Consider the following 21761-nt stretch of genomic DNA (forward strand, 5'->3'; position numbering starts at 1 on the left):
TTAATCTAAGCAACTCATAAGAACAAGATAATTCAAATCAAACTTTTTCATGTAATTAGTCTAAACCTTAAACTAATACAAAACATGAATCTATTGACAATTATCTTTGAAAATGGATTAGCATGAACATTACCACATAAAAAAAAACAAGTTTATAAGTTCAAAACAACTTAGGGTAATGTTCCTAGTCTATTTCTAGCCAAAAAACTCGAAAATATGCTGTCTGGGGGTTCAACTCGTCGAGTGCATGAACCAACTCGGCGAGTTGGATCGATTTGATCACTTTTTAGGCATGGACTCGCCGAGTCTGATGATCAGACAACAACAAATTCGTTTTTTCAGCTTCTATTGCAGGTATAACAAGAAAACAAACCTGGCTCTGATACCTCTGTTGGGTTTTGAGCATTCTAACACTCCTAAGTGTACATGCAACCCTAAATACCTTGGATCTATGTTTTCTCTATTATACATGCAAATAAGAACATCCAAGGTATTATCCTAATCTAGCATACAAAACAATGACTATAGCAAGATAGAATACATACCTCTTTGATGTAGAAAGTCTTCATGAAGCTTGAGTGCCTAGTGCCCCAAGTGTGACACCTCAAATGGTTCACACAACACCAAATACAAATGGATTAACTTGAGAGAATTCTACACTTCATGAAAATCGGCTAGCCCTTTTCTACACTCTCTAGTGGCCGATTTTTCCCAAGAATGTGATCTTTATATAGTGTTACAATTAGGGTAAACCCTTAATTGTCATGGCTTTCCATTTCCTTGGATCCATGGGTTCAAATACACCATGGAGCATCCATGGACCATCCTATGGGTTCTAGCCCAACTTGATTATCCATGGAGCATTAGCCCACTATACAAGTATGGATGATTTACACAATCAACCCATATATTTAATTAGTCTTCTTTTGATCACTTAATTAATCCTAGATTAATTCTTGATCAATACTAATTAAATAATCTTATTATTCTTATTATTAATATACTAGAACTTATAATATATTAATAACCATAAGTGTCTTATTTCTCTCATTTAGTCTATCCAAATGCATGATGCCATGCAACCCAAATGGACCATGCCGGGTCGGGTCAAGTCTTACCAATTATAGTTATGGACTTGGACATTAATCCAACAACTATGTGTATCCACTAGTGCCATTTCATGAACCATGGGATCCTTTATATAGTGTGGATCATTAGGGTTACACCATGTAAACCCTAATGTGCATGACTTTCCATTTCCTTCATGATCTATGGGTTTTAACCTCCATGGAGTATCCATGGGTTAAGACCAACATGAAGGACAATGAATCACAAGCCCACATATATAAGAATTGTAACATCCCGGAAATTCAGAAGTAGAGTTGAAGGGCAAAAAGTGTAAATAATAAGGTCAACTCAGCGAGTCTATGGTTAGACTCGGCGAGTCGAGTCGCGTCTCAGGTCGCGTGATAAGTGACCAACTCGGCGAGTCGCATGGGTGGACTCGGCGAGTTGGTGATGTGTGGAGAAAACCCTAATTTCAGGGGTTGAGCCCTATATAAAGAACATAATACCCTCTCCCCAGCCTCTTTACTCTCCCTTGAAGTCCAGAAACCCTAACTTTCGGTTGTGAGAGAGTTGGAGAGCATTTAGAGCCTTTGTGGAGGGAATCTTGGGGAGAAATCGAAGAACAAGAAGGTTGGAGCAAGGGGCTTTGCAGGGATTTAGCTTTTTCATCAGTTGGAGCATTCATTTGAGGTAACAATCTGCTGTTTGAGCTTTTGTGCATCTAGATCTATCAATTGTGGAGTTTTGTGGTATAAATGAGGTCCATCTCAAGTTTGTTGTAAGATCTGAGGTTGCTACCTCAGATCTAGGTTGTTAATGATCCAGAAAGCCATAAAGCCTATGCTCAAGAGTTGTTGGCGAAGTTCTTTTGTCCCAAACCTTAGCCCAAGAGTGTAATATGCTTAGATCTCTTTGGATTCACGTAAAGTTTGCCACTTTACGTGATGGATGAGTTGAAGGGAAGTGGATCTATGGTTTGGAGCCCCTGCATGGCTTGGAAAGCCACTGTATGGATTAAGAACTAGTTGGACTCGGCGAGTCACATGGGTGTACTCGGCGAGTTGGATGAAGATAGGCAGGGACTCGACGAGTTGGAAGAACAACTCGGCGAGTCTGTTGAAGATAGCCTTGGACTCGACGAGTCTGTTCTTAGACTTGGCGAGTCTGGTCGTGAGGTCCTAACCTTTCCTGGTTGAGCCGTGAATCGGTGAGTCAAGGGACGACTCAGTAAGTTGAGCAGGAAGTGACTAGAGTTCGTGGGACTCGGCGAGTTGGGTCGCGATATGGGGGTTTTCAGGGTTGAGAGACTCGACAAGTCAGCGGGCTGACTCGGCGAGTAGGGTCAGTCAGGAAGTTTGACTTTGAATGAGGACTTTGAATTTGACCAAGAGTTGACCAAGTTGACTTCCAGGGGTAATTTGGTAATTATTGGTATTTATTGAGTTCGGTCTTTTGGTATTGTCAGTGGTGGAGTTCGTGTAAGAGGTTGGAGCCGCGTGATCTTATCTTTTCAGTCAGCAGTTGCGAGGTGAGTTATCCTCACTATATCAACAGGGTCTAAGGCACCAAGGCCGGCCCTTTATCGGATTGTAATCCGGGTATCATTGTTATGTTGTTGCTTTGCTATGTTTGCATCCTGGTAGTTAGGATGGTATATGTTAGAGACCTGGTTAAGGTCGGTATCCTGGTATATAGGATGATGCTATATTAGAGACCTGGTTAAGGTCGGTATCCTGGTATATAGGATGATGCTATGTTAGAGACTTGGTTAAGGTCGGTATCCTGGTATATAGGATGATGCTATGCTAGTGACCGGTTAGGTCGGTATCCTGTTTAGAGTATATTATGTTATGTGATCTGCTAGATCGGTTTGATTGGATGTGAATTGTTATATGATTGTATGTTTATGTGCACATGGTTGTTGGACTGGGGTTGGGTTGAGGCAGGTCCTGCTTTGTGCTGTAGGCCAACATACCCAGGGCGGACCGGTTATCCCGAAGGCCCAGCGAGTGGTCCGGATAGGCTGTAGGCCCCGCGAGGGCCGACCAGACGTGCCGAGGCTCGGAGAGTGGACCAGGCCGACTGAAGGCCCGGTGCGGGCAGACCAGTCATACTGTAGACTCAGAGAGTGGACTAGGTGGGTTGAAGGCCCGGTGCGGGTGGACCAACCACACTGCAAACTCGATGGATATGGCTAGACTCGGAGGGTAGACCAGGTGGACTGAAGGCCCAGTAGGGCAGACCAGTCACACAGTAGACCCAAAGTGCATGGTTGTTCTGTTCGGTTGTGATATGTTATGCGTGGTATATGTGGTTGGTATTTTGGGGGTATCTCACTAAGCTTTCGGGCTTACAGTTATGGTTTAATGTTTTTCAAGTACTTCAGGAGACCGTGGCAAGGCGAAGGCGTGATCGTACCGCTCCTCATGTTTATGTCTTATGATATGGTTCTGGGAAGACTCTGATAATAATTGTATTGAAAACCTTTTTGTAATGATTTAACGAAACTGGGCTGTTTTTGAAAAGTTTAAATTGGCTTAAATTTTTAGAGTGTTACAAGAATGAATGATTTACATAATCAATCCCCATATATTTAATTAGTCTCTTTTGAATACAAAATTAATTCCAAATTAATTCTTGATCAATACTAATTAAATAATATGATTTCATATTAATATATTAGAACTTATAATATATTAATATAAATCATAAATAACCTTTTCTCACCTGTCTATCCAATTGTTCCGATGCCATGCAACCAAAATGGACCATGACACTCTCGGTTTGAGTACATACCAATAATAGTTATAGACTTAAACATCTAATCCAATAATATTTGCATGTGACGAGCTACAAATATTTATGTTTCGTTTGTGAGGTGAGTTTTTTCATTATACTTTACACTACAATATGGATCCTCTTATGTTGTAGTGATCTGTTAGGCGGGTAGATTTGTTAATAATTATCTATGACTGTTTGTTTGGTAAGTTTGTTTATTTGTATATGTCGACATATTGTGGGTGGGTTGAGGGCGGTCTATTTAATGTTGTAGGCCCAAAGGGAGCAGTCCAACTTAATGTTGTAGGTTTAGGAGGTGATGTGCTGAAGGCCATGGTGTGCATGCATTGTATGTATCCTGTTATGTGGGGTATTTTAGGAGACTCACTAAGCTTTGGCTTACAGTTGTGGATTTAAATATTTCAGGTACTTAAACTGATCGTGAAAAGGCGAATGTGTGGCTGTACACATTATCCAGTAGATTTCATGATTTTGAGATATGTTATGTTGTGATACTCTGATTTTATTTCCATGGATGTTAAACCTTTACAAAAATGGATTTTATCTCCCTTTGAAAAATTGAAAATTTTGGTTTTTAGGACGTTACATTCGATTAACAAAAAAAACCCAAATGTAATTCATGAACAAGAAATCCATAATCGATTGCGCAACCCTAGAAATCAATGAACAAGAAACCAAAAAAAATCATAAACTGATTAACAAAAACCACTACAACTTTCATGGTTTCGACACGTTCGTCTTCTACCTCAAGAAATCAACTAGTAGAGAAGAATGAGAGGGAGCAGAAGGAGGGGAACTACTTGGAGAGGTTGAGGGTAAGAGTGCTTAGGTTAGGGGTTGGAGGGGGTAGCAAGAAGAGGTGACGACATAGGCCTGATGTTGTGGTGACGGACGATGTGTTGGGTTTGAGAAATCGACGAGAAGATATCTCTAAAGGGCGGGTGAGCGGACATGAGTTTGTGAATAAGACATCAAGGGTGAAATAGTAATTTGAACATATTTAACGAAAAAAATAAACAATGTTAATGATTGGGACTTGATTCAAATTGAATTAAAACTCTAGGGATCAAATCAGCAATAAAAATCTTTCAGGGGCCCAATCTAAAATTATTGTATAACCACATGGACTATTTCTGTAATTTACCCTTAATAATTTCATAATCCAACTATTCAAAATTTTGGTCTACTTTCCAAAAGGGGGTAAATTGCTTACAACGGAAGCACAAAAGCTTCTGCTAAAACTCACTTGTTTAGTTGTTTGCAAGTTGTCACCCCCACACTTACCCCTCTCACTCAAACACATCTCTCTGTAAATCAACCTCATTATTGTGTTGATCCCAAATCTTTATCCGAAATCCTTATTCTGTTATTAAATCTCGATACTCGAAAGCACTGAAAGAAAGATCTTCGGTAAGCTGATTACATTTTCGTGTTGCTTGATCTACTGTACAATAAATTTGGTGGTGAATTCAACAATGGCGGCGAGCCATGGAGGATCCAAACCGACGATTCAAGCTTGAAATGTGCCAATTCGCTTTCTTCTACAGCTTTGTCATCTAAACATTTCTAGAAGCTTCAGTTGATAACCCGAGCTAGAAAATTAGAAATAAGCACGAATACTTTTTCACCAAGAGTTCGACAATGAATTCTGAGAGATTGAAAGAGAATGTTTCAGTCACCATCCGATTCCGGCCTCTCAGGTGCTCAAATTGTGTCAACAAATTTGGAATAATTTGCGCGTGTTTATGTAAATCCAGATATGTATTTACTTTTGGTGAAGTTGTATACAAATTAATTGATTTTGTGTGGAGTAGTCCTAGGGAAATACGACAAGGGGAGGAGATTGCATGGTATGCTAATGGAGAAACAATTGTGCGGAATGAGAATACTCCCTCAATAGCTTTTGCATATGGTATGATACAATATTCTGATGCTTGTGGTGAAATTTATTGTTGCAATGTTTACAATCATGGAGTCATGCTCTAGAATTGGAATTTGAATTTGAGAAAAGTAGGTTACAATGATAACCAACTTAACCCTATTTCATATCCAGATCTTGAACTCCATACTGCCATAGATTGTGCTAGTATTCTTGAGATAAGTAACTGTAGAGTAGGGAGATCTGGTCGAACATCTAATGAGTAATGAAACTGAAGACCATGTCATAAACTAGTGCATAAGCAATTCTTTCATGTGGCTGTTGTGGAACTTCCCCTTTCACAATTTGTCATCTCATTCTCAGATTTGTACTTCAAATATCACAAAGCTGTAATCCCTGCATACATAACCTCCACTCCTGTCATGATCATCACATATGTGGACAGATTTAAAGAATTTTTAACTAGGTGATTACACTTGTACTACATAGCAGAAGTTATTATTAACCAGGGAGTACACATGTACTGTATAGCTGTTAATTATCCTATAAATGGCAGGCATAAATAATATAAGAGAATTATGCTTGCTTAAGTGCTAGATCAGATGGAAAAAGTTGATAATGTAAAGAGAGTATCAGTTCCTATTTAGGATCCTCATTTAAGAATGATTTCTTTGTTAAAAGCTTTAGTTTATCAGCTTTGATCAATGTTTCCACCATTAACTGGTAGTAGCTTAGCTTGGTTTTGCATATTGTATAATTGAAGTTATCACAAGTATTGTAGGTTCTATTTCTTTATTGGCATTTGAAATCTCATTTCTTTTCTTTAAATATATTTCTAGATCAAGTTTTTGGGCCTACAATCACTACGCGTCATGTATACGATATTGCAGCCCAACATGTTGTCAGTGGTGCTATGGAAGGCATTAATGGTATGTTATTATTATTTTTTTCCCTTTTGAAGAAAACCATGTTTTATTGCAATAGAATGAACAAATATGCATTGGCATCATGATATGATTAACTTAAAGGGCTGATGAACCTTAATGATTAACTTAATTTGAAATGGATCCAAATATATTTATCATAGGAACTTAAAGGTCTAATGAATCTTTGATGTACAAAATAGTTTCTTTAATTGAACTTCAAGAGTTCTAGAATTAAAGTAGCACAAGGGATCTTATAAAATAAAGGTAAGTCATTGTATGCAGTTTTACCAAAAGTTAATAGACATGTGGAAGGATATGATTCCATTTATTTATTTGAATCTGTAGACAAGAGTCATTCACTCATTCTTGCAAGTGTCTTATTAGTTTCTATCAACTCTCTCTTTCTTATATATTTTTTGATCCATTATAAGAACAGGAACTATCTTTGCATATGGTGTGACAAGTAGTGGGAAAACTCACACTATGCATGTAAGTATCTTTTTGTATTCCAATGAATTTACTTTTTTATTTTAATGAATTTTTATATTCCAATGAATTTATTTTACCTTGATCATATCATACACACAAGACAGGGAAACCAGAGGTCCCCTGGAATTATCCCATTGGCAATAAAGGATGCTTTTTGTATCATTCAAGAGGTATGAATATGCATTTCTAAACATCTGATTGTTTTAAGAGAAATAATCATTAATTTTCCTCATGTGTTTTCAGACCCCATCTCGTGAATTTCTCCTCCGTCTCTCATATTTGGAAATATACAATGAGGTGAGCTTCTGAATGGGAAAATTTACCATTTTAACCTTCTAGAAAAACAAGAACACAAATTTCACATTTCACATTCCAGATTTCAGCAAACATCAATAATGAACACATCAAAAACCTGGAGTCTAACTAAATTTATAAGTCTAGAAACAGATACATGACCTAGGAGAGCATGCCACATGTCAATGTATGAATGGATGAGTCCCTTTTGTCTGTAATGTTACTATCTTTTTTTTTTTTTTTTTTTCTTGCAGGTTGTTAATGATTTGTTGAATCCAGCAGGACACCATCTAAGAATAAGAGAGGACAATCAGGTAAAGTTGTATAACTTTTATATAAATTTATAACAAGTCAACAATATTAAATCAAAATAATTTATGCCATGATTATTGTTTGAAGGGAACCTTTGTTGAAGGTGTAAAACAGGAAGTTGTATTATCTCCTGCCCATGCCCTTTCCATTATTGCAGCAGGAGAAGGTAATAACAAATAGTTCATTAGACTTTTGGTTATTTAGTTTTTTTAATTGGAATTTAATTTATACATTGTTCTTTTTTTTTTTGATAATTCAGAGCAAAGACACGTTGCTTCCACAAAGTTAAATCTGCACAGCAGCAGAAGTCACACAATATTTACACTGGTAATATAATACTCTGTGTATTGCAAATTCTATTATCTATTCTTGATTTCTTCCATTGTTTTATTGCTGTTTTAAGTTTTAACATCACCTCTTGCTTCCAAAAGTATTTAAAATATTAAATATCATAACTTATTTTAATCTTTTCTATTTAACTTTTTATGTATAGACAATCGAGAGTAGCCCATGTGGTGAAAATATTGAAGGCGAGGCTGTTAACTTGTCGCAACTGGTATGCCCCTGAACCTCATTTTAGACATATTTATTTCCCCAGGGGTATTATCGTCATTTTACCTCGTTTTACAGAACCTCATAGATCTAGCTGGCTCTGAGAGCTCTAAAGCTGAAACTACTGGTATTCGTAGAAAAGAAGGGGCCTACATTAATAAAAGCCTCCTAACTCTTGGAACTGTAATCCCTCAATCATTTTCATAAACTCATTACTTTATCAGTATAATCTCCAAGGGTAGAAAAGGAAAAACAAGATTTGTGATATACATATAATAAATTGTCACAGGTTATATCAAAACTATCAGATGGAAGGGCTGCTCATATACCATACAGAGACTCAAAATTAACCAGACTTCTTCAATCTTCTTTAAGTGGTCATGGAAGGGTATCTGTAAGTCTTTCACACAACTTCCATATTTATTATTTAATCCCCATATATATTTTATTTATTTATTTATTTTATTTGTTATTTCAGCTTATTTGCACTGTTACTCCCTCTTCAAGCAATTCAGAAGAGACACACAACACATTGAAATTTGCACATCATGCAAAACACATTGAGATTCAAGCAGCACAAAATAAGGTTATGAGCATTTGAATTATTTGCTCTTGAGACTTCAATCTGTAATTAAGAGTTTTGAAAGTAAAACTTTATATTTTCAGATCAATGATGAAAAATCCCTTATCAAGACATATCAAAATCAAATTCGATCTTTAAAAGAGGAGTTACATCAGTTGGAGCATGAAGGAGAAGCTAAAGATGCTTTGTTAAGCCAAATTCAAAGTCTCACAAGACTGATCCTTGTCTCAACCAAATCTCCACATCAGACTGATCCAGGGAGTAGATATTCCTTCATGGAAGAGGAGGTAAAATTACTTTATGTTTTTTTGTCTCTAAAATGAAGTTCTGTATCTTGATTAATGATATAAAGTTAATATTGCAATATATGTACTATGTAGTAATTATAAATCTAAGAGTAAGGGCAAAATAGTCATTTTACATTGGGTGGACGTTTAATATAGACAGTGTCAACCCAAAAGAACGGAAAGCATTAAAAGTTTTTTAGGAGGATGATCTTTGTAATTTTCAACAAACCATAGGGATTAAAACTGTAATTTAATCAACATGGTGATAAACAACTTCATGGATGCTACATAGGATGCACAGTGTGTATTTGTTCAAATTTACAGTTTTTGTCCCTTTAAACAATTTTTGACGTTTTTCGTCCCTGAAATGAAGTTTTTTTGTCCCTGTAGTTGATTCTGTCCATATCAATTGATTTAATAATCCTACAAACTTAATAATAATTATAATAATACATGTAAGAGAAAGGGCAAATTAGTCATTTTACATGGGGGGTTAAAGGTTAATATCGACAGTGTCAACAGGAGGGACGAAAAGCATTGAAAAAGTTCACTGTAGGGACGAAAAACGTTGAAAGTTCTGTATCAGGGGGATGAAATGTGTAACTTTCAACAAACCATAGGGACGAAAACTGTAATTTAGCTTAACTTGAATAATCTGATAAATATGCAGCTTGCATATCTCCCAAAAAGAGGGCGCAACTTAAGCTTGGATCATGAAAACATTCAGCTGCATGTTACTCTTAATGAAGGCACACACATAAAAGAGGACAAAAAGATCAAGAAGCCACAGGTCTGTTTAAATTTTTTTTTTTTTTTTTTATTGAATTCAGATCAGTGGTTGATAAATATTGTTTTTAACTTGGTTTGACCAGAAACGAGATGGTTTGACTTTGACCAGTGGTAGTGATAAATCAAGTGGAGGCATGTCTACAACAAGCAATCCTACTCCTACACCTCCAGCAAATACTCATACTCTTGCTATTGTTGAATCCAGAAGGCTTTCTTACTCTTCTCCTTCAGAATCTACATCAGAGCCCTTGCAACATGTAATGAAGTTTCTTCATCAAAATAAATTTAAAAATACTCCAACAGAAAATATATATTTATATATAATAGTTGAGTAAATTGAAAGATGTTTGTTCTACTATCAGGTTGAAGTACTCACAGATAGTGAAGCAATCCAAGAGCAACTAAACGAAAAGGTAAAAACTGAAGTTGTACATTATTATTACTTTAATATTTTTATTTAAATAATATTGTGTTTCCTCAGAACATTGAATGTAAAGGACTTGAAGAAACAATCACAGCCTTGAAACAACTTCTTTCAGAAAATACAACAATTAAAGCACAGGTTTGTCTCCATATGACAAAAAAAAAACATATTTAAATAATTTACCAATTTCATGGTGAATCAATCAATCAGGCAGTTGAGATTGAACAACTCAAACAGAAAGTAGCCAAGATTACAGAGTCAAAAGAGCAATTAGAAAGTGAAAACAAAAGGCTGAGAGAAGAGAGTGCATACGCGAATGAATTAGCCTCTGCTGCTGCAAATGAGCTTAAGATGATGTCTGAACAAGTCGTGAAGCTAATGAATCAAGGTGTTGTCTGAATTAAGTCAGTGAGGTTGATTGATTGTGTTGTAAACATTAATGGTGTGGTTTTCAATGTTAAAAGGCTACATGGTTGCACATATATATTACTTGTTTGTTTGTAAACAAAAAAAGTGTGGTGAACGGAAAGTGGAAACTACTCATTGGTTTTTGAATCATCGTATTTGGTATTTTGTTATAAATTATATTGACAAAACTTCAAAAATGGTCCTTGTGGTTTCCGAAAATATCAAGTTTAGTCCCTAAGTTCAAAAAACCTCATAGATGGTCCTTGTGGTTTCAAAACTTTTAACAAATGGTCCTTCCGCCTAACTCCGTCAGCTTTCTACCGTTAAGTGAGGGGCATTTTCGTCATTTCAATACACAGGGACCATTTATGAGGTTTTCTCTATTTAAAATATATATATATATATATATATATATATATATATATATATATATATATATATATATATATATATATATATATACATATATATATATATATATATATATATAATTATTTAATTAAAGGATCTCTCTCTCTCTCTCTCAAGAAGGGAGTCAAATCAAGAAAAACTACTCTATCAAAACCAAGAAACACACTTTAACAAAGCTGGAAACACATCATTGTTCATGCTTGGTCATGTTCTTCACCCTAGATCTAAATCATCAACGATGAAAGGAAAAGAGAAATATAAAGAGCTTCGAGATCTAAAGATGCACAATTTTTGAAACCATATTCAATTTCTGGATTTGGATGGGGCGATGAAGTTTATAGGAGCCACCAACATCTTCCTCTAAAATTGTATTCATCTTTTATCATCACAAGAAAATCGAAGCAGAAACCGTTCCACGGTCCGATTCACCGACCTTCACCACCATTCATCAATACTTGTTAGGTGCAGCTCAACAGTTGAAAACGAAGAATAGGGTGATGAAGGTTCTTATTTCCATGGATCTAGGTTTACAACCGATGTCCCACCACCGAAGGCTCCATGTCCTTCCCTCTTTCATCTATGTTAATTTGCTCATCTTTATGTCTCTAATATTTGTTGGCCCAATTCGTTTAATGTATTTCAGATAAATGTTTCGATTTTGTTAATGTATTTCTGGTTTGTGGCTAGATTTGGTTTGATTTTCAAACCCACAAACTACAATCTTTAAGGAAAATTTGGTGTTAAGCTTTTAGCTGGGAGGTGGAAGTCGACAAGAGAGATAGATAGTTAATCTGCTCTAATTCATATCAGTGGCCAACATTCTAGGGTTGAGATTTCATCGACTGAGATTGTGGTCTATCTCGCTTGTTGTTATTGGGTTTGTTTAAAAGTGTTCTTGATGTCAACTAATTTGAGCCTCGATTTGGAAATCTTGATTTCAGATTCAATTTTGGTTTGATATATCGATTTAAATTCAATATTCTGCTTTTTTTATAAACTATTTTTGGTTTTAGAGAGAGAGAGAGAGAGAGAGAGAGAGAGAGAGAGAGAAGGTGGGTGGGACCCTTTAATTAAATAATTATATATTTTTTTTTGTTAAATAGAGAAAACCTCATAAATGGTCCCTATGCATTTAAATGACGAAAATGCCCCTCACTTAACGGTAGAAAGCTGACGGAGTTAGGTGGAAGGACCATTTGTTAAAAGTTTTGAAACCACAGGGACCATCTGTGAGGTTTTTTGAACTTAAGGACTAAACTTGATATTTTCGAAAACCACAGGGACCATTTTTGAAGTTTTGTCAATTATATTTCTTGCAAAGTAAGCAAAATAGAAAATATTATGCTGGTATAAATAAGCAACCGACTGAAGCTGTATGATTATATATATACACATATATATAATCAGTCGGGATGGAAATAGGGTGGTGTTGCCCATTCTTGTCCCCATCCCCGAATGTCTAACATCGTCCTCATCCCCATCTCCATCCCTGACGGATGCGGGGAATCAAATCTCTTCCCCTTTGTATTATTTTGGGCTATTCCCTAGCCATCCGCAGTCCATCCCCAACCCATCTTAAATCTATCAACATAAGAAACTCAACTTACAAAAAAAAAAACCAAGTTTAATAAGCGATCAAAACCGGATGCCAAAATCAGATTTTGTTTACATCAATCATAAAGTTTAACAAACATCAAAACGAAAAGTAACGATTTGGTATACAGATCGTCGAACGAAGTGACGATTGACGAACTCTTGAAATTGGGAACATAATTTGATATAGGGCTCAATCTCTGATGGTCTAATATAAGTTAATTCATTTTAATGAACTTAATTCAAATTCAATAAATAATATATATATATATATATATATATATATATATATATATATATATATATATATATATATATATATAGTCATAAAAGCGGGGGCGGAGCGGGTTGGGGATTGTTGTACCCGGCCCTAGCCCCATCCCCTGTTATAGCATAATGGGGATTCCGACCCCGTACTCGGTACCCGTTTTGGCGGGGAATGTCTGTTCCCAATTGGGGCGGGTTAACCGGGTTCCCCACCGGGTCGGGTGAAATTTTCATCTTTAATAATCATTGTTGTAAAAGTCTGTTAACCTCGCTGAGTTTTTGGAATTTGGTTATACTTGTATAATTATAGCATTTGCTTATTCAGCTATTCCAAATAGTTTTGTGTTATTGATATTCATATAGTTTTGTCATAAGTTATTTATGAACTTAGGATATTCTTTATATATATAATTTTCCAAAAATTAATAATTTTATAATTCATCTTATGCGAGTACTCTCCGACTATGTCGGATACTTGCTACTTCCTACCCGACCTATACCTAGTACCTGCCTAGCAACTTTTGAAACATGGCATATAATACACTACTTTTTTGAACTCCTAAAATCTTGAACATCCAAATACAAATGTGGTATGTTGCTTATTGTTCTTGTGTCGGAGATATTAAAGTGGTGTTTTGTTTTGAAAAGATAAAATGTATGCAATCTTTTTCCCAAGTCAAGAATATGTGGATCAGAAGTTTATTGTATTGTGTATTTGTTTTTCAAAAGTCTGTAAAATAATATTTTTTTTATTATGTAAATAAAATAAATTAAATGAAATCATCATCTACCCGTAATCATATCGAAGTCATTACCACCACTAAATCGTCCACTACGACCATTATCATCCTAAAAAACATCATGTTTCGAAAATCAATAAAAACCATGTTCAAATCCAAAACAAAACAAATTGGAAAAAAAAAAAACAAAAAAAAAATCATAAAAAATTAATTTGAAAAAAGCAAACAAAAGTCAAACCGGAAAAAAAACAAACAAACAAATCAAAACAAAAAAATAAATGGACAAAAAACAATTGAAACACAAATCGGAAAAGATGATAAACTTTAAAAGCTAAGGGTTAGAAATGTCTTCAAACTTTAGAAATTATTTTTTATATCTTCTACAAGACAAACATTTATTTTATGTCTTTTGTTTTCTAAAAAGGCAAACAATAAGTAGAAGTTGTTCATTTTCACAAAGATAAACACAACGTAAATGGCTATATTGTAGGATTATCCTCAGAAATAATTTATATAACCTAATTGACTACATGATCCTTCAAAACACATATTCGTGAGAAAGAACACACTTGTTTTCACATATTCCTAACAAATAACACATTGAATTTCATGTACCATGCAAAACACATCAAGATTCAAGCAACACAAAACAAGGTACAAGCAATTGTCTCTTTTATGTCTTCAAAATTTTGGAAGTAAAACGTTATATTTGTATAACAATGATGAAAATCTCTTATCAATACATATCAAAACGCAATTCAATTGATTATGTTGTCATTTTCTAACAGGCATGTAAAACACATGCTCTGTTTCATTAATAATACACGTATATATACAAGGTGTATATCATACTATTTTCGGTATAAGATATGTAAAATATCTTCACTAACTAGTATCCCAGAATCCAAGGAAAGGTAATCTGTTACGATGATAGGATAATCTCGGCTAATATACCCCCGCAGTCGAATCAGGAGTAGCACGAACGTTGAGACTACTTTTGAAGTCATCAAATAGTACGGGAGGTAGACCTTTGGAGAAGATATTAGCAACTTGATAGCATGAGGGAATGTGAAAAACACGGATTTGACCACGAGCAACTTTTTCACGAACAAAATGGATGTCAAGCTCTATGTATTTTGTTCTTGATGTTGAACGGGGTTGCAGGATAGGTATAACGCACGAACATTGTCACACTAGACAAATATGACTTTATTTTGAGGCAAATGAAGTTCTAATAGTATACGAACACAGAATGATCACATTTGCTATGTTTGAATCCCAAGGTGAACACGTAATCAATGAACCATTTGTACGAAGAATGAGGCGCTTGTTTAAGGTCGTATAAAGATTTCTTAAGTAGGCAGACATGGTACGGATAGGAGGGGTCCTGAAACCCCCAAGGTTGATGCATGTACACAGTTTCGTGTAGATGTCCATGTAAAAACGCATTTTTCACATTAGGTTGGTGAATTTGTCATGCTTAATCTAATGTAAAAAAATAAAAATAATAAAAATAAGTAATGTGAAGTGGTAACAATTTCTAAAGGATACTAGTATGGTAGTGAACATGTAGTGAATATGGCGTGTCGCAAATGTGACAACATTTTTTTAGTGAGAAATGAGAGAAAAAATGTAAAGAAGCGTCGTGATTAATTGGTATTTATTTATTTTTCTTAATTTTTTCCCCTTAAAATCAAACCTATTAAATTAAATTGACACACTACCCCTCTATTTCTTTTATTAATTATTATTATTATTTATGTTAGACATACTAAGCTTTGAAAGATATTAAAAAAAACAAAAAAATCCTACATGCCACTCTCTCCAGGTCGATATCATAATCATTAAAAATAGTCGTCACAAACTCACAAAGGCTTATAAATTTAAAAGCTTCCTTTTTTTTTTTTTCAAATAAGACCCTCGAAGGCTCGAACAATTTTTATTTTATTTTTCATTTTTTTTATTTAAAAAAAGCCCTAACAACACAGAGCACGCCGTTGAAGCCTTGGAAAGGCCACCTGTGTTTCTCCACCCCCATCAAATCATCAATCATCAATCATCATCGTCTGTAATTCTGGTATTTTCTTTCACTTGAACTATCTATCTGTTAACTACTTTCTCTATCCGATTAATCAATTTCATTCATCTCCTCAAATTCATATCATCTTCGAATGCTACGTTACGTTAATTTGGGTTGTTTTCCGATTTACAGTTCACAATTCACAAATTTGCCTTTGTTTTAGTTTTAGGTCGAACATCCATCTGTATCTGTTTCTATTGCACAGAATCGCAGATCTTTTTTCTATTTAATCTCGATTAAATTCCTGCAACCAAAATTTCATTTTATTATTAGGTTAGTCCCAAAAATCAAAATTGGAGCACAGTTTTATCAATTCTACACTGAATTGTCAAATAGATTAGGGAAATCAATCATGTTTTCCGATTCGACATGAATGAGTTGCTGATAAAAAATGTTTTTGTCAGATATAAAATTGGATTGAAGATGGGAAACATAGCTGCAAAGGAAAAGGAAAAGAAAAGAGAAGAAGTAGTGATAAAGATTGTGCCTCCATTAGACTCTGCGTATGTTCGTTGGCTTGCCAAAGATTTGGAGAGGATTCATGGGTATGTTCCTTCAAAACCTCGCGCCATAAAACCACCAGATCATTACATCGATTACATGCGGATGAATGGATGGTTAGATCTTGATCTAAATGATCCTGCCCTCGCGCATTTATTCAAGTAGTAACATGTTAAATTGTTCCTGTTTATTATCCATAATAGCATTGTATGATTCTACTTATATTTCAAATTATCCATAATAGCAAAGTACTTATATATCAAATGTTTTTGATATTTTTGGGTGTAATTGCGTGGCAACGCAGTGATGTAAATTTGATAAAATTTGTAATTTATGTAAAATCATATGGAAATAGGGAAATTTGTGGCGGTAGATTAGCTCAAAAGACGTGAATGCCCTTTTATATTTTGTTGAAGACGAAAATTCCCTTTTCATACTCTATATTTGGTTGAGAGTCATGTTAATAACCAACACAGATTAGATTGTTTAATTTTTTGGTACCAACGAGAATATCATATCCGACTAGGGTGTAAACGAGCCGAGCCGAGCCCGAGCCTGAACAAGCTCGAGCTTGGCTCGTGAACAATTCAGTGGGCTCGCGAGCCTAATCGAGTCTAAACGAGCCTCCATGTATATATATATATATATATATATATATATATATATATATATATATATATATATATATATATATATATATATATATATATAGGCTCGTTTAGGCCCGCGAGCCCACTAACTGAAACTCGGCTCGAGCTCGTTTAATAAACGAGCCTCATATTTAGGCTCGAGCTCGGCTCAGGCTCGTTTAATTCGATCTCGAGTCGAGCTTTTAACGAGTCGATCCCGAGTAGCTCGGCTCACTTACACCCCTATATTCGACTATTATCTAAAGATGTGTTATCACTCATTTTTGGAAAATAATTTTTCAGAATGTCTAAAAGTTGTCAAGTAACCGATTTTATGTTTTAAAGGTAACGAACTTATGTTTTCTGTATGATTATTGTTATCTCAGGTTTAATTTAATATAATTTAATAGGTTATATCTTTTTCAAATTTTATATTTTTGATTTAGATTTTAAATTTTATTATGAATTTAGTCTGAATTTAAAATTTTGTTATGAACTCTTCCCTTGTTTTTTACAATTTTGTTAAAGATTTTTTATAATGGTTTATAATATTTTTTTTGCAAATGAACTTGTAGATAATAAATCTGTAAAAAAAATTAAGAAAAAAATCTTATAAACCATTATAAAAAAGTTGTAGAAAAATAAATTTGTATAAAAAAAAAAAGAAAAGAAACTAAATTTGTGACGAATTTGTAACAAAATTTTAAATTCAGACCAAATTTGTAATAAATATTAAAATTTGGACCAAAAGTGTAAAATTTGAAAGAGTGTTTGCCTATTCAATCCGAGGTAATAGGCTACCATACATAAAACGTTGGTTACCTTTTTAAAACATAAAATCAGTTACTTAACAATTTAAGACGTTCATCGAAAAATGTCTTGTTGTTTGGAAGATATATATCGTGTTTGGTATTGTACGATTCCACTCTATAAGAACTCTGAATCATTCTCTTGAAGCTCAACCTCATCATCATAAACGATCTGTTTACCCCGAAATGACCCAAACCAATAGGAAAATCCCACACATTCGTCACCAACTAGTGGGCCGAAAAGCTTATGGATGTATTTTGTTTCGCACCTACGTCACTCACAACCCTGCCCCGCTATGTTATAGAAGAATTAAGCTTCTTGTTGGGTTGGTTATTCAAAACCGACAATTGGCTATTGGATTTTGTCCCACAACTAGAATAAGATCCGAAGAAAAATTACTTCCCTTCTAGGAAGCTGATTCGTACAATAGTTTTTATCCGTACCCAATTATGTTTAAAATGTTGTACTGTACAAATCTATAAAGCATAAATTGTGTACGAGTCACTTTCCTTCCAAAAAACAGTGACAATATGTTTAAAGGGCTTGTTAAATGGATGCAATAATGGATCAACATGATCAAGATGAAGAGATTGAGTGATATGATTTTATTTTGTTGAAGGTGAAGAATAAATCATGGCCAAATAATGACTATAAGTATCCAAATGCCCTTATTTGTTTATTCATTTCTTTCATTTTGGAATTCATGGCCAAGTAATGACTATAAGTATCCAAATGCCCTTATTTGTTTATTCATTTCTTTCATTTTGGAAATTTTCTCACTTTGTATACATGTCTTTGTATCTACATATATTCATTCATTTGTATGCATATATAATCAAACACAAAGACAACTTTTGAACTCCATTATATGATTTAGGGAAATATCCTATAAAGCACTTACATTTTGACCTCTCTCTCCCCCTCCCCCTATATATATATATATATATATATATATATATATATATATATATATATATATATATATATATATATATATATATATATATATAGCACTTACATTTTGACCTCTCTCTCCCCCTCCCCCTCTATATATATATATATATATATATATATATATATATATATATATATATATATATATATATATATATATATATATATATATATATATATATATATATATATAAAGTCCCGAATACTAGCTATTATTTAATTAGAGACAATTTGTAGGTTAGTCGGTATTACAACACGTTACCTGCATACATGGATGTCATGTGTAGGGACTTAATTGAATATGAGGTAAAAATGTAAGGACTTTATAGCTATCACAAAAGCATGAAATCAGTTGATCTAAATTTTTTTCCACAATTGAATAATTTAACCGGTATTTAGTAGTTAATCAGAAAAAAATATAGATACTTAATTGAATATGAGGTCAAATTTTAAGGACTTTATAGGAGATTTCCCATTGATTTATCCATAATACTATCATTAATTTCATTTGAGACTCAAGTTTTTCTAATCAATAGTCATATCAATAATGACATAGTCAACAAACGCCTTTATCATTTCATTTTTATTCATTTTCAAATAAGAAAAAATAGAACCTTCAATTAGCAAAAGTCGAACATTCTCCAAATTAGACAATGCAAAACCATTTGCGATACAATTTCATCCGGGTTAACCAACACAGAACTTTCAATCTCCAAATTAGCAAATACATAACCATTCGTTATACAGTTACAGACTTACATCAAAGTTAGAACTTAGAAGATACAAAAATAGGTCTCATTTTTCTAGATTTCAAGTTTTAAATATCAAAATAGTAACTCCTCTAAAAAAAGTATTTTTTCATTTCAACTTTTTTGATATTTAATTTTCTTTTTAATATTTATTAGTAAGTTTTATATATAATTAAGTAAAACAAATTAAAATAAACCACAGTATAAATATACATTAACTAAGTACAAAATAAAAGTTTGAAACTAAACCTTTTCGCTTATGGGTTGAGCCAAATTCAGAAAAAGAAGATAGGTTTAAAATATGTTCTTTTTGCTCTAAAGTTACGTGATAAAGAGCTTTAAATTTTGATCATGTTCATCATTTTGGTTAATTTTAACATTGTTCATGTATGTTAGTTAATATAATAAAAAATCAATCGAAAATATTATGTAAATCTGGAAGTTCCTAATTAATCAACCAGTGCGAAAATGACATCAATCTTCATCATCAGATGGAGTATGTTCGAAGCATGAACAAGAACTAATCAACATGATCATTAGATATGTTGAAAAAAAGAATAATCATAATCAAGATTTAATATGTTTGTGATCTAGATCTTAGCACAACAGAAATAAATGACTAATTCAACGATGAAGTGAAAGAAGATCATGAAAATCACGGATCAAAACAAATCGTGAATCTCGATAATGGAATTAACAAGTGTAAATCAATAGAATTCATCTTAATTATTGCTTCACGATTTTCACAATTATGGCTCAGCTAATTCAAAGATTTAAGACAAAAACAGAATAGAAGAAGAGATCTATAACTCACTCATCAGTCGTCATCATCAATTGGTCTTGGCAGGATCCGGAATCTGAAACAAACCGGCGCCGGCAGCTCCACGAGGAGGTGCAAACCCTAAAAACTTCTGTAGATTCGTCCTGATACTGATCGAACACAAGAAATACAAAAACGCCATCGAACAATCCGTCGGATCGTCTCCCTGCAATCCTCTGTGACTCATCTTCTGAACAATCCTCGCCGGAACAAACGGCAACTTCGCAACCGCCTTTCCTTCAAACAGATTGTTCAAAAACCCAAACACAACGAACAGAACCAAAGCAACGACGCCACCAGATTTGAACTTGAAAAGAGACAAATCTCTGCTGGATTCCTTCAACGACGTTTCTACGCGATCTATTTTTTTGGTTTTGGACTTTTTGGGGGCGGCAGCGACAGTTGAATCAGTTTTCATGGTTTCGAGTTTCTTGGAGGCTTTGTCGATGGAGGATTTGAGTGATTTATAAGATGTGGTGCGGTAGATCAAGAGCCATGAGATTGCTTCGCAGATGACGGCGGTGCAGAAAGAGATTCCGACGACCGTTAGGCCGTCGGAATACTTGAAGGTGGAAAAGAGGGATGCCATTGTTGACTGAAGAATTGGGGGAACAGAGAAAGAGGGGAAAGGGAGACGAGGGTTTGTGGAGAGGCTGAGAGAGTGGTGTGATGCTTGATAGATTCGCCGATAAACCCACTCACGTTGCCTACAAATCTACAATGGTAAAAAATGGAATAAAATTACATTAATCTGGATCGAACTAAAGAAACTTTTTTTAGTAAAGTAAATTACACATATTTTTTAACCATGAAATGAAAACAAAAGCTAGTTAGAAATCATCAACACGAACAAACTAGTTAAGAATCTGAATTTTTAACCATCCAATTCAATTCTTACTAGCTTTAGCGATCTAAGCAGAAAAACCAATTAAAAAAACGTTATAATTTTATCGAAAATAAAATCTTTTTTATACTTGTTTTGGCGAAAAATCAAAGCATTTTGGTAAGTTCATAGAACCCAAATGATTGCCATACACACCGAGTCCAAAGTCACATGCTTTAAACGAGCTACAAGCTGGATATCAATCCATTCTGTCATAGACAAGAAACAATAAAAAATCGGGAACTGCAATACCACGCAATCCGTGACCAAAGCTGATGAGCGAGAGAAAATTTGAAGAACAAATGACTTACATCTCTGACATCACCACTACACATCGGACATAATAGAGACTCAATTTCCACATTACATTTATCTAAATTCTTCCGTGTTGGAATTCGATCCATCATAACTCTCCAAATAAAGACATTAATCTTTACAGGAATCCACATATTCCAACGAGTCACAAAATTACCATTGGAAGACATGTGTCATCTCATCGATATGGAATTTGATT

General features: G+C 34.3%; 3 protein-coding genes across 4 annotated transcripts; 2 read left to right on the top strand and 1 right to left on the bottom strand.

Moving 5' to 3' along the window:
* Positions 1 to 5079: 5079 nt before the first annotated feature.
* LOC111913016 (kinesin-like protein KIN-7K, chloroplastic) lies at positions 5080 to 10960 on the top strand. The gene is made up of 19 exons (XM_023908740.3): positions 5080 to 5567; positions 5682 to 5779; positions 6586 to 6675; positions 7109 to 7161; positions 7266 to 7331; positions 7405 to 7458; positions 7710 to 7769; positions 7855 to 7933; positions 8027 to 8094; positions 8261 to 8323; positions 8398 to 8502; positions 8609 to 8713; positions 8798 to 8905; positions 8986 to 9189; positions 9860 to 9979; positions 10062 to 10235; positions 10341 to 10391; positions 10460 to 10540; positions 10613 to 10960. Exons 1-19 carry the CDS (start codon positions 5509 to 5511, stop codon positions 10799 to 10801), a joined length of 1827 nt encoding a protein of 608 aa, XP_023764508.1. The 5' UTR covers positions 5080 to 5508; the 3' UTR covers positions 10802 to 10960.
* Positions 10961 to 15729: 4769 nt separating this feature from the next.
* Positions 15730 to 16774, top strand: LOC111913015 (uncharacterized). 2 transcript variants are annotated; one of them, XM_052768093.1, is made up of 2 exons: positions 15730 to 15898; positions 16306 to 16774. In XM_052768093.1, exon 2 carries the CDS (start codon positions 16325 to 16327, stop codon positions 16565 to 16567), a length of 243 nt encoding a protein of 80 aa, XP_052624053.1. In that variant the 5' UTR covers positions 15730 to 15898; positions 16306 to 16324; the 3' UTR covers positions 16568 to 16774. The 2 variants fall into 2 exon arrangements, with proteins under 2 accessions (XP_052624053.1, XP_023764507.1); XM_023908739.3 differs by lacking the exon at positions 15730 to 15898 and adding an exon at positions 15916 to 16174.
* Positions 16775 to 20204: 3430 nt separating this feature from the next.
* Positions 20205 to 21058, bottom strand: LOC111913014 (uncharacterized). Its single transcript, XM_023908738.2, has one exon. It carries the CDS (start codon positions 20951 to 20953, stop codon positions 20375 to 20377), a length of 579 nt encoding a protein of 192 aa, XP_023764506.1. The 5' UTR covers positions 20954 to 21058; the 3' UTR covers positions 20205 to 20374.
* Positions 21059 to 21761: the final 703 nt, after the last annotated feature.

This window comes from Lactuca sativa, chromosome 2 (assembly GCF_002870075.4).
Source record: "Lactuca sativa cultivar Salinas chromosome 2, Lsat_Salinas_v11, whole genome shotgun sequence".
NCBI classification, from domain to species: domain Eukaryota; kingdom Viridiplantae; phylum Streptophyta; class Magnoliopsida; order Asterales; family Asteraceae; genus Lactuca; species Lactuca sativa.

Coding starts and splice junctions, on each gene's coding strand:
- LOC111913014 (XM_023908738.2), bottom strand. CDS start 20,953: ATGGCATCCCTCTTTTCCACCTTCAAGTATTCCGACGGCCTAACGGTC.
- LOC111913015 (XM_052768093.1), top strand. CDS start 16,325: ATGGGAAACATAGCTGCAAAGGAAAAGGAAAAGAAAAGAGAAGAAGTA.
- LOC111913016 (XM_023908740.3), top strand. CDS start 5,509: ATGAATTCTGAGAGATTGAAAGAGAATGTTTCAGTCACCATCCGATTC. Junction 6,676..7,108: donor TGCTATGGAAGGCATTAATG/GTATGTTATTAT, acceptor TTATAAGAACAG/GAACTATCTTTGCATATGGT. Junction 7,162..7,265: donor GGAAAACTCACACTATGCAT/GTAAGTATCTTT, acceptor CACACAAGACAG/GGAAACCAGAGGTCCCCTGG.